Source organism: Vombatus ursinus, unplaced genomic scaffold, assembly GCF_900497805.2.
Source record: "Vombatus ursinus unplaced genomic scaffold, bare-nosed wombat genome assembly UNPS02014833.1, whole genome shotgun sequence".
NCBI lineage: Eukaryota > Metazoa > Chordata > Mammalia > Diprotodontia > Vombatidae > Vombatus > Vombatus ursinus.
This window is the reverse complement of record NW_020954611.1, coordinates 8590727-8607320: the sequence shown is the minus strand read 5'-3', so window position 1 is coordinate 8607320 and position 16594 is coordinate 8590727. Positions and strand designations below refer to the sequence as shown.

Sequence of the window (16594 nt, the reverse complement as noted above, 5' to 3'; positions counted from 1 at the left end):
TAAGAAAGGAGATACATTTAGAGATGTGCTATTTCTGTCCTGGGCCAGAATTTTCACTCTTAATAGCTGAAAGGAACTGAGGAAAGGGGAAAAAGGAATTATTGGGAAACCCTTCAGAGAGAATGACTGGGAATGTTCTTGACCTTTCTAAGTTGAACAGTTCTAAACTTCAGAATTCCAGATACTCCAGGGTAAGAAGGAGCCCCCTAAAATGATAATCCAGAATGGGTAATCACCTTTGGAGAAAGGAATAATTTTATACAGAAAAAGTTTAAAAAATACAAACAATTTCAATAGTGTATTAATAGTAATGAAAAGAGGTAGTTAAAACTTCAACACTTAAAATTTTATAAAATTTCCTGTTTTTCTGATGTTATAACTTCATTTTACTTGTCATTATATTTTTTAAAGGTTATAGATGATCAAGCAGATATGTCCTCTAGATAATTTTGAAAATCAAATAGCCTGCTCCATTTTCTCTTTCCTTTTTGAATATTTCTAGTTAGAGATCAAGCAGGATTGATTAAGTAAAGGTGATTATAGTATACGACTTCTCAATTTGGCCTATCATCTACCCCAATATCATATACATGATGTATCTGTGAAGTAGTGAGACTGAGTTCATAAGCTCCACCTTCCAATTCTGTTGTATTTAGATCTGATTCTCAAAAAAAAAAAAAAAAAAGTTTTGATCCCCCCCCGCCCTTTTTTCTTAAATTGGCCAATTCCAGATATACAAAATGTACCTCATCCCACATACAAGCTTATCCTGTAAACCAGTTTAAGCAAAACCACATATATCTGACAGAACGAACATTCCACACTTAGTCCCCCACTTCTCTGAGAAAAGGGAAGTATATTTCATTACTTATTTTCCAGAACAAATCAGTCATTACAATTATTTAGAGTTTGACTTTTACTGTTTTTTTCATTTACATTACTGTAACCATTGTCTTACCATTCCCTCTTTAATCTAATTCTAATAACTATTAATGATAAAAAAACCACACATTAATAAAAAAAAAACACACACAGGCAACTCATGGTACTTACATTCATTTTTTGAGATACCTTTATAGTTTTTAAAGAAAATCACACACCTATTTGTTTTACGTATAACGCCATCAGTAACCAACAGTCAAATTCTACACGTATCATAAAAAAGCTATAATGTATGGCATTTTCTATAAATTACTTGTATGAAGTGTGTTTTAAGTTTAGTAGATGTTTCTAGTGAAATTAAATGAAAATATTCACTGAACATTAACAAATAAATTAATGAATAAAGCACAGATCAAGAGGACACAAATAGACAGAAATGAGAACAAATGAATAGCTATAAACTGCTATTTTCTGACCCTCAAACTACAGAAGAGTTAGCAGTTTATGATAGTTAGTGCTCTTCAGTACTCAAAGTATTGTTTTCTTCTACTTAGCCTTCATAAATCTCAGTAGTCAATAAAAACATATTCCATTTAAAACTAATATTAAAACATAATGAATAAAAGAAATGGTGAAATAAATTATCTCCATAATGCCTGATATTTCTAGGCAAAGTAAATAATATACTGATGAAACCAAAAGGAACGTGCTTGTGGAGAAGAAAATTCATTCATATTTATCAATGTTCCCTATCTAATTACTTACTTGTTTCAAAGCAGAGAGTTTAGGAGCATGTTGAATATCCCGAAGAGAAGAGTTCTGAGCTGACAGTTGTTCAGTAGTATTCTTAAATTCGGGGTGCTGGGTTGTTAAGACTAATGCTGGATGGTTGCATAGTTTACGTAAATACTGTAATGCCTTTGATAGGAACCAAAAAAGGAAAATAAAATAAAAAGAAGACAGAGCTAATCCCAAAACACTGGCTCCAAAGAACAGACAAACTATTAAATTATGGGACATCTGGTCATTTTAATTATGCTACTGGAAATCACCTACAGACTTGCTAGAGTGGGGAAAATGCTGAGAAACAAGAATCTTCCAGACAACTGAGCATTCTGAGAAGGACAGATGAATGTGGCACCAAGTAGTACTTGAGGGAGTGCCTTCCACATCAAGGCCTCGAAGGACCCTTCATCTCTAAATGCATAAACTGAAGAGTCTTGAAGGAGAAGAAATCTTAAAAGATAATCCCAGGTCTTCTCCGGTAGGGTAGAGGAGAGTAAAGGAGGCTGGGTATACGCTGAATTTTATGGGACCATTAGGTTCTTTTTGCCTGATGACAAGAGGCATGCTTCTCTTAACCACCAGACTCCTCTTTCCAGATCTCCTTTGTCTTCCCTGGTCCTATCATCTTCCCCTCCCCATGTATCCTCCCCTAAGAAAGGGAAGAAATGCACTTGGCCCTACAGACTTCTTGTATCCTGAAGACAATTTTAGTGAGAACAATAAGGGAAAAGGTGATATGGATCAAATATGTAGAGTTGGAAGAGACATTAATCGTTATCAAGGCCAGAGAAGTTAAATGGCCCACTTAGGATTACAGAGGCAGTAGTAGGAAGTAGCAGAGCTGGGATTCAAACCCAGGTCCTGACTCTAAATTCATTGTATCTATGTGTATTAAGCTGTGCCTCCCATTTTAGTACGCTTTGTCCTAGGTTACTGAACCACACCACATCCCCCTCCACAAGGATCCCATCACCTCCTTCCCTCTCATCTTCTGCCTATGTCTCAAGTCTCTTTAGAGCATCCAGGACTCTTAAGAGAGCTTTGATCCCTTCAACAGGAGAAAGGGAGATGAATAAACCCCTTCTTCTCCTCTTCTATGCTCTGGGATCTTTAGGGTGTGTTTTTGTATGTAGTTTGAGAATTTGACTTTTCTGTCAGAGATGACTGGAATATTTTAAGAAAGTAAGAAAGAGACCATTTGAAATAAATTGCCTCTTCTGAAAAAATGTATTTCTGGCAAAAAGAAACCACTGGCTCAAATCTTGACCTAAATGACTACATTTCTTTCAATGCTATATGCATGTAAGATTTAACTATTATTTTTTAAACAAGCATGGATTTGCAGGTCTCATTTTTGTATCCCTAACCTCTAACAAGGGCATATACATAATATTTAATAAAGGATTTAATTAAGCCACTGAAATCTATGTCAATGTTTAATGTAAAACTCACCACATACAAGGAATCTAATGTATGCATTCTGTCAATTGCATTTAATAAGTCAACTGTAGTGTAAAGAAGAAATCGGTACCTGGAACACATGCCCTGTAGCCTTTAGCTTTGGCTTTTCCGTTTCTTCGGCAAGTGCAGCTGTAGAAACGGTTTCATCAACATCACATTTGGCACGAGACTTAGCAAAATCTTCATACAACTGAACCTGCAGAAATTTATCCCCCAACCATACCAAAGTAGTGACTATCAAAAATAAAAATAGTTCAAATCATATAATTACCATTCTGAAAATATGTAATTTAAGACCCCTTTCACATTAAGAAAATAAGTTAAAGTCCTTAAAAATTACTTCTTTTATTCAGTAGGCATAACATACTATGTTTCACTGAAATTAATTTTAGATTTCAGGCAGAGAATTCAATTCAAATCAACAAGCCTTTCCCATGTCTACTATGAAAAAGACAGTGAACAAGGGGCTGGGGAGTTGCTAATGACACACAAAACCAAAATACACGTTCTGACTCTCTGACCAGAGGTGAGTTATTTAAGCTCTTTGAGTCTTAGTCAATAAACATTTATTAAGCACTTATTATGTGCCAGGCACATATGTGAAGCAGCTAGGTGGCTCAGTGGATAGATTGCTGGGCCTGGAGTCAGGAAGACCTGAGTTCAAATGTGACCTCAGACACTTAGTAGCTGTGTGACCTTGGGCAAATCACTTAACTTTCATTTGCTTTAATCCACTGGAGAAAGAAATAGCAAACTACTACAAAATCTTTGTCAAGAAAACCCCATGGACAATCTAGTCCACGGTGTTATGAAGAGTAGGATATGACTAAACAACCGAACAACATGTGCCAGGTCCTGTGTTAAGTACTAGGACCACAAATAAAAACAAAGACAGTCCTTAACCTCAAGGAGCTTAGTCTAATAGGAGGAAAAAGAAGTGGGGGTAGTGGGGAGATGATAGGGAAGTATTCTAAAAAAGTTCAAAAACAGTGCAGCTGGTGAGAAATGGGCAGAAAAACTGTGCCAAGCCCCCTCTTTAAACAGAGGCCCCGGAGCCTGATGAGATGTGAAGACCATGCAGATTCAATCTTGGGGAAGAACATTATGAAGGAGCAGTTCAGAGTCAACTAAGACTTATCTACTGAGCAGCAGACCTTGGTGAAGGGAATTAGTATCTTTGATGACAAAAATCATAGATCCTTGAAATGCTGACATAAATATACATTTTATGCTCCCATGATGCAAAATTGCACAAAATCCACTAATTCTGAAACAATCACACTCAGTTGATAAATATCAGCAGTGTACACCCCTAAATAGAAAAAATTGTTTGATAATATCTTAGATTTCTAAATTGCCAACGAAGAGAGATAGTATTATTTGCTTACTTTGTATAGATGCATGACAGTGATCACTACAATGTAATATCAGTTCAACATGAGAACCCTGGGATAAAGCCAAAAGTCATTCTAAATATTTAAAGGGCCTCAACAAGGTTCTTAGCTTTGGAAATCATTATCCTGTAAGTAAGCATGCAAAAGAACTCAAACTGACATAGGGAGACCTTCTTACACGTAAGGCTAGAATGCTCTGTAGGCATATCTTAACAGCAAACACTTACTAACCACTTGAGATGTACAGAGCACTATCTAGGTACTGAGATAATACAGAATTCAGATGAGAGAGATCTTCCCAAAAGATCTTAGAAGGGGAATGGGGAAGGAGATGGTGCTGACAACTACAAAATAGCTGGTATGTATAACATTATTTAAGTGTATTGGTGAGTTACAGGAGGTCTGAGCGGGGAAGGTCAATTCTAATTCAGGGAAGAAAAAGGGAAGGCTTCACTGAATAGGCATTTTAAAGCTTTAATGGATGGGTAGGGGAAGTGGAATGAAGATGGTGGAATCAAGAGCAAAGCCGAGCTTGCCCACCACACCTCTTCTACAAAGACCTAGAAAATGTACCAGACCAAAGAAATCCAAGAACGTCATAGTGAATCATCCTTCCAGCTCAGGAAGGTTTAGGAAGTCAGAGATATGTAGATACTGGGGTCTGGCCAGAAGCCTGCTGCATGGAGTACTCCAGTACCCAGGGACTAAAAGACAGATAAAACAAGGCATCAGGGCAAGAAGAGATCCCAGGGGATCCCTGAACTAATGCAGGGTGCAGCAGTGAGTGCCACTTGGCAACTCTGGGTCAAAGATACAGAGCAGAGTAGAGCTATCTCAAAGGTTACTAGTGCGGCCCCAGCTGCATAATGAGCAAAGAACAAGTTCTGGAAGCAAATGATAGATGTGTGGCACTGAACACAGGAGCAGAACAGACTTTCTAGCCCACAGCTCAGGGGTCCCAGACCAAAGGGGTCGCTGAACCTACAGAACCTCCCAGCTAATAGTATCTGAGCCCAGCTGCAATCTACTAAAATTCCCAAAGACAAGCCAACACACCTATACTTGGATTAGGAAATTGCAGAGCTCAAAGCTGGAAGGCAGTGAGCCTTCATAATACATATCTTCTGGAGAATAAAAATTCCTCCAAAAACTGAGGAAATAGAGATAGGTCAGGCTCAAAGTGGCAGATTTTTCCTCTTAGAATCTATTATTTCCTTCAAAACTGCCCTTGCCATCTGCTGAAGAAGGACCTGAGCCCCTTTCTTTACCTCCTCCTACACTCTCTGCTTGCCCCACTCTAATTTTTCCCTTTTCCTATCCAATTACCCATGTGTCATCCCCTAATCCTCACTCTTTCATCCAGCATATCCAAGCAGTTGCCAAACTTTCTTGTTCCATTCTCACATTTCTTACATCTGATCCCTTCTTTTTACTCATATGGCTTACAACCCAAGTGGAAGAACCCTAAACATCTCTCAATTGTACCACTGCCAACAGGCTCCTAATTGGCCTCCCTGACTCAAATCTCATTCCTCTTCAATCCAATCTTCACACCATTATCAAAGTGGTTTTCCTAAAGGACGGATCTTACCATGTCACTCTCCTACTCCATAAAATCCAATGGCTTCATGTTGCCCCTGGGATCCAATGTAAACTTCTCTGTTTGATTTTTAAAGCACTTTACAATTTGTCTCCAATCTGCCTTTCCAGTTTCATTATACAGCACTCCTCTTCCCAAATGGAGGATACGGTCAGATGGGTGCTCCTGTTGTTCCTTATATGTGACACATTGCCTCTTGTCTCTGTGCCCTTACACTGGCTGTCCCCCGTGCCTGAAATGCACTTCCTCCTCACCTATGTCTCTAAGAATCCTTTGTATCCTTCAAAATTCAGCCCAAGTGCTACTTCAACATGAAGGTTTCCCTGAAAGGTGCTGCCAGCTCTCCCCAACCCCTCCAATTATTTTGTATTTATATTGCGTATAGAATATATGTACATGTTATTTCCCTAAAAAGATAGTAAGCTCCCTGAGGGCAGGGACTTCATTTTTGGGCTTTGTATTTCTAGTCCCTGGTAAAGTGCCTGACAAACAATAGGCAGCTAATCAATGACTGCTGATTTATTGATTCGTTTCTTTTCCATATGCATATATTCAAATGAGTAGATGGTTTCCATGAAGGATTTCAACTTTTTAAAAATATTTTTTATTAATAAATGTATTTATTTTTAGTTTTCAACATTTACTTCTACAAGATTTTGAGTTCCAAATTTTCGATTTCAATTTTTTGAATACACCACTCTTCTCTTACCTGTAGAGGACTAAGAGTGCAGTAATAATCTTGAATAATTTTGGGTGGAAGATCCTGCAAAACATCCTCTTTCATTCTTCTCAAGAGAAATGGGAGGACCTGGCGATGTAGTGCTTCCATTGCAAGAACTCCTATTATTTATGGAGGGTAAAGGTGAAACAATTCATAGGAAAAGATTCATTTCTCTACACACGAATCTGAGTATGATCAAAATGAAATAAAACTGAGTTGAAGTAAAGATTCTTTCTTTCTTTCTTTTTTTTTAAGATTCTTTCTTACCTGCTTCTTGTTCTCGACTGGAGCTTCGAGCATCCCTACTTGCTAATATAGGTTTACCATAACGAGCTGCAAACTGACGTTCAGTGCCCAGAAATCCTGGCATAAGGAAATCAAAGAGTGACCAGAGCTCCAGAACGTTGTTCTGAATTAAAAAAAAAAAAAAAAGTGGAGGTGAGAGAGTGAGATACCAGTTAAATCTTATACTAAAAATATTTCCTTTAAAAAAGAAAAAGTACTAAAGAAAACCTGTGATGAACCATCATTCTACCCAACTTTTTAGCCTTTTCTCCCATTACTTCTTCTCTCACAGTACTTGGGCCAAAATGAATCCATGCTAAGCTTTTTCACCTCCTTCATTTTGCTCACCCTCTTTCCTTATTCCTATATCCCATCTTTGCTTATTGAATTCCCAGCTATCCTTTAACAAAATGGCTCAAACTCCATCTCTGCCATGAAACTTTCCCTAACTCAACCAATTAGTTATGACCTCCCTCCTCAGATCACACAGAGCATTCTCGTGGAAAGTCTGTAACATAAAATAATGCATGATAAATGTACTCTACTTATTTACAAGGATATTTTATCTTCCTCTAAGACCGAAAACTGAACTCACTGAAGAGTGATCTACAGACAATAACTGTGACTGGGTAATAGATACGGATTGACCAAAGGAAGAGAGATTACTGATAGTGGTACGGAGAGAACCTGGGAGTAGCAATGGAGAGCAAGCAGTTTTCTGACTCTCCCACCTCAACCACTGAATGGGGGTGGTGGTAGGGAAATGAGTGAAAATGCAGCCAGAGGAGAAAGAACAGTCAGGAAGTCTATATCATCAGAAGGGAGACATGTCTCAGTGAAAGCCAGAAGATGGAAGGAGTAGGAAAGGAAAAGATGCTAAGGCCTATATTATGATGCACATCTGCTCAAATGACATTACTTCTCCAAGTTAATAAATTCATACATCTTATTATCTGACGTGAAGTCAGGAAAACTTTGAACATGTTGTAGCATTATATATGTAGAAAGCAGCTTCCTGAAACTCAGGTGTACTTTACAGAATCCACCAGCTTTTATACTCTACAATTTAACAGCCTTGAACACTCTCCTACACCCACCCATTGCTACTAACTTTTCAGGGTCAATGCTGCCTTTGCTAGTAAAGTACTACTGTAATTTCCTTCAAACCTTCCTTCCTACCTCATACAATCATCAGGTACACCACCAGGTTCAGAGGTATGAAGGTTTTAGAGAAAGATCTCTTGATAAATCAATCCAAGAAGTTCATTAACTTGGTTCAATATAAAAAGGAACACCAACTATAAAAAACTTCAAATATTTAAATTGCAGCCTTATAATTTGTCAGTAAAAAATACGATTTATTCAGATGATTAACTATATAAAATCTACTAGTATAAAATAGCAACAGTCTGTTCACAATTAATAAGTCATTTATCAACAATGACAAATCAAATAAGATTGATTAACAATTTTTGAAATTAAAAAATAAAATTTATGGAATTTTTGAAATAAAACTATTGAAAAAAATAAAATTTATGCCATTTTGATCACATACTTTAAAAAATATATAAGAGCAAATAATTACCTGGATTGGTGTTCCAGAAAGAATGATTCTATAATTGGCAGTCAACTGTTTTACAGCTTTTGACAATTTTGTTTTCCCATTTTTGATGACATGGCCTTCATCAAGAATACAGTAGTTAAATTTAATATTTCTGGAAGAGTAAACAGAAAATTTCTGCATCAGTCAACTCTTACTGATTAGCTGATGTGCACATATCACTGTTTTAAGCAATCATGAATCTGTACAGTAACTAAAACAGGTAAGCCAAACTTCAGTACACAAAGCCACTAGGGTTGCCTGCCTCTGCTCCTCCCCCTTCCCAGTACAAACTGCTAACTATACAATAGGGAAGAAAAGGTAACTTGGGCAATCTTTCCAGCTCCACTGTACTTCAGCAAAGCAAAAGGAGGAATGGAAGAACAGCCAGTAGGCAGACCCTCACCCACTGTTCCACCTTCCTAGCCGTAGTACCCCATTCTACACTTTTTGTCCTCATCCTTCCTTTTACCTATATGAAATTCTATGAATCATTCCAAAACTCTCCTCCTCACCCACCCCACTAGCCCTGTCCCAGGCAATGGTAGCTGCCATCCAAGTAGGCTGGAGCAGCTAGGGGAAGTTTCTACTACTATTTCAAAGTCTGTAACACAAGGAGATTTATTCCTGGCATTTCAAATAGAATTTTGTTCTATGGGGAAATACGATCACTTTAATGAAGAGGGATTACTAGAGTACTATATACCTCAGATATTAAAGAAATGTTTTTAGGTCAGATGTGATTTTGTTGGTGCGGTAAACTCCTGGTATATAAATGCCCTCTACGCTTATAGATCTGTAACTTGTCTATAAATTAGAAGGAAGACTGGGGCACTAACAGGTTAAGTGACTTGCTTAGGGGAACATAGTGTAGGTCTAAGAGGCACTGAACCCAGGTCTTTTTGACACTGGGGCTAAATTATCTTTAAATTTATTAGAGGTAGTAGTGGTATATGATAGCGATGGAATGCTACTGTGCTATAAAAAATAAGGAGGGGAGATGGATGGTTTCAGAAAAAACCTGGAAAAACTTATATAAATTGGGCAGAACCAGGAGAACACTGTATACAGGAACACCAATATTGTAATAATGATCAACTGTGAACGATTTAGCTACTCTGATCAAGATAATGATCCAAGAAAATTCCAAAGGACCCATGATGAAAAATACAATCTCCAGAGAGAGAGGGAACTGATGAATTCGGAGGGCAGACTGAAGCATATTTTCTTCCACTAAAAAAATTTTTTTTCCTGCAATTTGGCTACTGTGAAAATGTTCTGTTTAATTTCATATATCTAAGGGATATTATATTTCCTGCCTTCTCAATGGGTGGGAAAGAATATGGAACTGAAAATAATTTTTTTTTTAAAATATGTATTAGGGGTTAAATAGACCTTTATGGTTTGGTGGTGGAACTTAATCCTCAAGCAAAACATTTTCTGTGAGGAAATAGATTCTGAATGAAGAAGGAAGTGTAGTATAATAGTACTGGAATCAGTCAAATGATCTAAGTTTGCATTTCTGCTCTGCTAACTTGCATTTAATTTTGGGCAATTCACTTCCTCAAAACAGGTCTCAGTTTCCTGATCTATTAAATGAAGGGATATGATTATATGATCTCTAAATTCAATTTCAGTTCTAAAATCTCATGACCCTGTTGTGACAAGCCAGGATATTCCTTTTAAAGTTTCTCTTAAAGGAACTTTTAGGAAACAATCCATTTATAATTTAAGGTTTATCAGTATCTAAAAATTAAATATACTTAAGACCTAAATAGAAAATTTTAAATTCTTACTTAAAAAAGTCTATGTCATTCCGTACAACGTCATAAGAAGCCACTATCAGATTATGTTTTTTGACTTGGTGCTGTAACCTTTATAAACAAAGAAAAAAGGATAGATAAGTAAAAGTTTATAAAGTATTAAATTTGCCATAAAAAAGTACTTCTATTTGAAACAATGACTGAAAAATTTCTCTGTTTCAGAGATCTTACCTTACTCTTTCAGTTGGAGGCCCAGTGTAGTGCAAAGGATTGAGATACTCTTTGGAACAAAATTTACCTACTTCGTCAACCCAGTGACCTGTTAGAGTGGGAGGACAAACCACCAACGATGGAAGCGGCATGCATTCTGCTAATTTAGATCTTGCATATTCCTGGGCTCTTTACAACATCAAAACATATTAAAATTACCAACTTTTAAAAATTTCTAAGAATCTTCAAGTCTTGCAAAATTAATCTTTTAATTACCTGAAACAGTGGTCTCCTGCTAGAATGCAAATAGACTGTAATGTTTTTCCTAAACCCATGTCATCGCAGAGAATTCCATGAAGCTTGTACTTATTAAGAAATGCCAACCAATTCACACCATCCTATAAGATTTGTGGGAATAGAAGGGAGAAAATATTGATGAGCTGATTAAAAATTTTATTTTTTAAAAAGTCTCCCTTGGCAACACAGAAGAAATTCTTTTCATATGAGCAAGAAATACTACCTGCTGATATTTTCTGAGTTCAGCTTTGATTGGAACTGGAATTTTATAATTTTCTAATTTTTTCCCATCCAATAACTGCTCCAAGAAGTGTCGCTCTTTGGCTTTCAACTGGATTAATTCTTCTGACATATTTGGAGGGTCAGGAATGCCTGCCTAAAATGATTTTTATTTTTAGTTTTTTAAATTAAAATCATAAATAAGCTTATTTGCAATTAAGTTATAACTCATTATCTACCAAATTGTCAATCAAAACTGATTAATCACGAGTTCTACCATCACATGGTTGTACACTACTTTAAATTAAACTGAAATTTTCACTACAATTTTGAAAATCTGGAAAAAAATGCAAGTAGAATCTAGGGGATCTGGGAAAGGATTAAAATTGCTATTCAAAGATACCTTGACAAAACTTTAAAAATATTTTTACATACAAGGCAGTATTTTCACAATTTTCTTCCGAAAATATCACTTACAGTATCCCAAAATCCAGTGGTTATACATGGACAATATTTAAAATCTTTTAATTAAAGGATAATATCAGATTCACAATCCCAGTTGCCTGAGACCTCAGGATCTTCCATAATCTTAAGAAATATGAAAAAGTTGCCAAAACAAAACACATACATGGGATGTGTGCATAGACAGTCAAAATTCCTAAAAGCGTGAAGTTAGCAGCTCATAGCTGATTTTATGCCTTATTCAAGACAAAATTAAAGTATTTCAATACCAGCCTTAGAATGTACAAAAATAACAAAGGAAAATTAATTCTAATAAAGTTGGAATAAAAAAAAATCATTGCAACATTTGGATTCTTCTTATCTCTTACTCCCAAACTGGTCCAAGAGCTGTGAGTAAGCTGAAGGAAAAGGTACAGTGGGAAGAGAAATAAGGTCAAGAGTTGTCCTGAGAGACTCAGAACTCAAGGATCTCAGTCCATCTTCTTCCAGAGCTTTAATAAACATTGGTAAATTAAAAATTAACATATAACATTATATATAATACATATTATATATGAAAAACAGAATTTGGCTTCTGAGTTATAGAAAATTAAATATCATTTAGTAAAATATTTTTATAAATCTGAGACAGGTAGAACTGCTCTGAAAAAATGAGTTAAAAACATGTATTTATTTCCATGTTAATATTAAATTAGTATCAACTATTTATATTTGGTTTTTCTTTACCAATCATAAAACTACTACTCAGATGTATCCCACAAATATGTTAAAGTATAAGATAACATTTGGACCCCATCAAAAATGTTAAAGGACACAAAGAACTTCACATACATTATCTTATTTGATTCTCATTACAATTCTGTGAGGTAGGGAGTGCACGTATTATCCCCATTGTATAAATGAGGGGACTGAGGCTGACAAAAACTTCTACTTTCCCAAGGTCTCAGGGTTAACAAAAAGTCAGATTTCGTCCTCAAAACTAGGTCTTATATTCAAGTCCAATGATCTTTCTTCTATACCATGTTATCCCTCTACATCTTACCACTTCATGCTGAGACCAGAGTAATGGACCAAATGGTCTCTCTAGTTCTACTTTGTTCAAGTCACAATCCATCTTTTACATTATAAACACAGATTCATTTCTAAGCATGGCTTCTATCACGCTGAACAAAACCCTACATATGGTGGTTCTTTATTGACAATAAGATCATAGCTATAAAATTCTAGTCAAGTGATCTTACAAGTCATCTAGCCCCAGAGTTCAGGTTCACAAACAACTTTCTTTTTTTCTTTTTTTTTTTTGAGGGGGGTTATAGAGGTATATGCTTAATCCTAGAAATTATTGTGGTTAACTATACAATAACTATACCAGGGAGTTTTGTTTTTTCTTGCTTTCTCAATGGAAAATGGGAGGGAGAGAAAATGGATCTTAGTTTGGAAAAAAAAACAAACAAAAAAAACAAGTCACCTAGTCCAATACCTTCATTTTACAAAGAAATGGAAATCAAGAAAGGGCTGAGCAGTCAATTAGTCAACAAGAATTTATTAAGTGCCTACAATGTGCCAGGTACTGTATTAAGTGTGGGGGACATAAAGAAAGGTAAAAAATAAAAATAAACAGTGCCTGTCCTCAAGAAGTTCACCTTCTAATAGGAAAGGCAAACATGCAAATAAGTATGTATTACAAGGTAGGTGTGTGTGTGTGTGTGTGTGTGTGTGTATGTGCATGTGTATATATATGTATGTATACAGATATGAAAATGAGATTACTGACCACTAGCTTATTGATCTATTCACATGTATATATACATACACACATATAGTGTAAATGGAGATAATCTCAGAGGAAAGGAACTAGCAAGAGTAGGAGACTGGGAAAAATTTCTTGAAAAAAGTGAAATTTAAGATGAATCTTTAATGAAGTCAGAAGTATAAAGGGAGATTATTCCAAGCATGGGGGATAACCAATGAAAATGCACTGAGTCAAGAGACTGTCAGGTGGAAGAAACAGCAAGGTAAAATAGAACTTCTAGGGCTACATCCCAAAGAGATCATACAAATGGGAAAAGGACCCACATGTACAAAAATATTTATAGCAGCTCTTTTTGTGGTGGCAAAGAATTGGAAATTGAGGATCAATTGATGAATGGCTGAACAAGTTGTGGTATATGAATGTAATGGAATACTACTGTGCTATAAGAAATGATGAACAGGCTGACCTCACAAAAACCTGGAAAGACTTATATGGTCTGATGCTGAGTGAAATAAGCAGAACCAAGAGAACATTGTACACAATAATGACCACATTGTGCAATGACTAATATTGATAAACTTAACACTTCCCATCAATACAAGGATCTAAGACATCTCCAAAGGCCTCATGATGGAAAATGCTATCCATATCCAAAGAAAGAACTATGGAGCTTGAATGCAGGTTGAAGCATACTATTTGCTATTTTTTTTCTTTTGTTTAGTTTTGTTTCCTCTTTCTGGTGGTTCCTCCTATTGGTTCTAATTCTTACAACATCACTAATATGAAAATATGTTTAATAGGAATGTATTTGTACAGCCTATATCAGATTGTGTGCTGTCTTTGGGAGGGTGGTAGGGAGGAAGGGGGAGAAAAATTTTAAACTCAAAAGCATGTGGAAGTGATTGTGGATAAATCAAAATAAATTAATTTAAAAAAGAAAAGAAACAGCAAGGTAGGAAGAGGTCAGATTGTAAAGGATTTTATATTTGATTCTAGAAATAACAGGGAACCACTGGAGGTTACTGAATAGGTAGGTGACATGGTCAGACCTGTGCTTTACAAGACTGATTTGATGACTTCGTGAAGAATGGACTGAAAGGAGAGTGTGTGTTTGTGTGGTTGGGGGGGCGGGGGGGAGACAGAAGGGGGAATTTAAAGCAGAGACCAAACAAAAGACTATTGCAATAGTCCAAGGAGGAGGTGATGAGGATCTGCACCACAGCGGCAGCTGTGTGAGTGGTGAGAAGAGAAAGCATACAAGAGAAGCCGTGAGGGTAGAAACAAGACTAAGCCACAGATTTTATTTGTGCAGTGAGTATGAATGAGGGATCAAGTATGACATCAAGGCTGCAAGCTTGGGCAACTGGAAGAATGATGGTTCCTTTGACATTAACAGGAAAGTTCAGTAGATAGGATGATTTAAGGGGAGAGATTTGGACATGCTGAGTTTGAAATGTTTACAGGTTATCCAGTAGGATATGTCCAAATAGGTACTTGGTATTGTTGGACTAGATATCAGGAGAGAAATTATGGCTAAATAAATAGATCTGAGAAATCATCTACATAGAGATAACTGAATCCATAGGAGTTGAAGAGATCACCAAGAGAAATGGTGTAAAGGGAGAAGAAAAAAAGGGCCGAGGATGGGGCCTTGGGGGACACCCACTATTGATAAGCATAATCTGAAAGATGATTCAAAGGAGACTGAGTTGGAGCAGACAGGTAGGAGAGGGCAGAGAATATCAAGAAGAGGATTACCCACAGTATGAAAGGCTGCAGAGGTTAAGAAGGAGGAGCAAAGGTCATTGAATATTGGCAATTAAAAGATCAGTGGTAGCTTTAGAGAGAGGGGTTTCAATTGAATGATGAGGTCAGAAGGCAGACTGCAGAAGGTTTAAAACAGAGTGAGGACAACAAGAAGTGGAGGCACCAAATATAGATGGCTTTCTCGAGGAGTTTAGCCACAAGAGACATGACACAACTTGATATCAGACTTAGAACTATAGTTTACAGAATTCTAGTGTCGTGCTTTTCCCATTATGGCACCCAGCTTCTCTTCTCTTCCTTTCTTTTGCCCACTAGTTGAGAGGTAGTAACAATACACTGGTAGATATACTAGCTTTGTTCCTATAATTTTGTTTTACAAAACTGGAAAAAGTTTAGCAGGCCTACTGCCTACTTCAGAAGCCATCGAGTACTAGTATATCCCAAAATATGACTAACAGATTAAAAAAGGAAAAAGCTATTAACATTCACCTCCACTTGAATTCAAAATTCAGTCTTTGACTTCCGCGGGGTATAAGCCTAGTAATGGGATCTCTGGTTCAAAAGGTATGGACATTTTAGTTCTGATACATTGTTTAGACAGTGCCACGAGCACATAAAAAAGGATCACGAAATATCATTTTTGGGGAAAGCTCATTGAAAAAGATGGGATTTAAGTTCAATTGTGAAATATGGGTAGGATTTTGGATAGGCAGAGAGAAAAATGCAAGTCATTCTAGGTAGAGGGAAAGAAATGAGAAAAGAGACAAGAAGGAGCATGGTTTATGAGGTGAGGTTAAGTGATAAGTAAGTTAAGTATAAAACCTCAAGGTATGCATTTTGAATCCAGGTGTGTTAACTTCTGACAAATCTTGGATAGCAAACCTTTATTAAAAATTATCTGATTCAAAGATTTTTTTAAACCAACTGATAACTTTACTTCTTCTCCTAGTTGCAATGACTTTGTACATATGAAAGTTGTTTTTTTTCTCAATTTCATAAGCAAAACTATTTTACTTTAGGAGATGGTCTCCATATTTTCTTTTGGTTAAGAATTCTCACCCTAACCATAGCTGCAAAAGTTACCTGCAAACTTAAACTCTTTAAAAAATTATTTTCCAAACACTTTAGAGAGAATTATAAAATATTTGATACAATGAAATAAGCAAAAGATACCACCTTTTCAATTTACCTCAAGTGGCATTAGCCTAATTAATGTTGCAAAGCACTGTGTAGCCATGAACCGTACGCTGTCTGTCTGATCACTCATTCTTCCCAATACAGGTACAACTAAAAGAACAATATATGGAACAATGCCAACATCTAGTTGTTCCATTACAGCTTCAATAAACGATTAAGGAAATTTTCAGTTGATTCTGAGTCTGGTCCCACAAGGC

General features: G+C 36.4%; 1 protein-coding gene across 3 annotated transcripts in view; it reads right to left on the bottom strand.

Moving 5' to 3' along the window:
- Positions 1–16594, bottom strand: part of BTAF1 (B-TFIID TATA-box binding protein associated factor 1) — a 125059-nt gene that overhangs the window by 14993 nt on the left and 93472 nt on the right. For all 3 annotated transcript variants that reach the window (XM_027839797.1, XM_027839798.1, XM_027839799.1), the window contains exons 25-34: positions 16390–16538; positions 11223–11375; positions 10979–11100; positions 10724–10891; positions 10526–10603; positions 8715–8844; positions 7112–7253; positions 6833–6963; positions 3200–3325; positions 1648–1800 (exon numbers count right to left, since the gene is read on the bottom strand). In XM_027839797.1, coding sequence (XP_027695598.1) covers positions 1648–1800; positions 3200–3325; positions 6833–6963; positions 7112–7253; positions 8715–8844; positions 10526–10603; positions 10724–10891; positions 10979–11100; positions 11223–11375; positions 16390–16538 — 1352 coding nt within the window. The remainder of the gene's footprint in view (positions 1–1647; positions 1801–3199; positions 3326–6832; positions 6964–7111; positions 7254–8714; positions 8845–10525; positions 10604–10723; positions 10892–10978; positions 11101–11222; positions 11376–16389; positions 16539–16594) is intronic.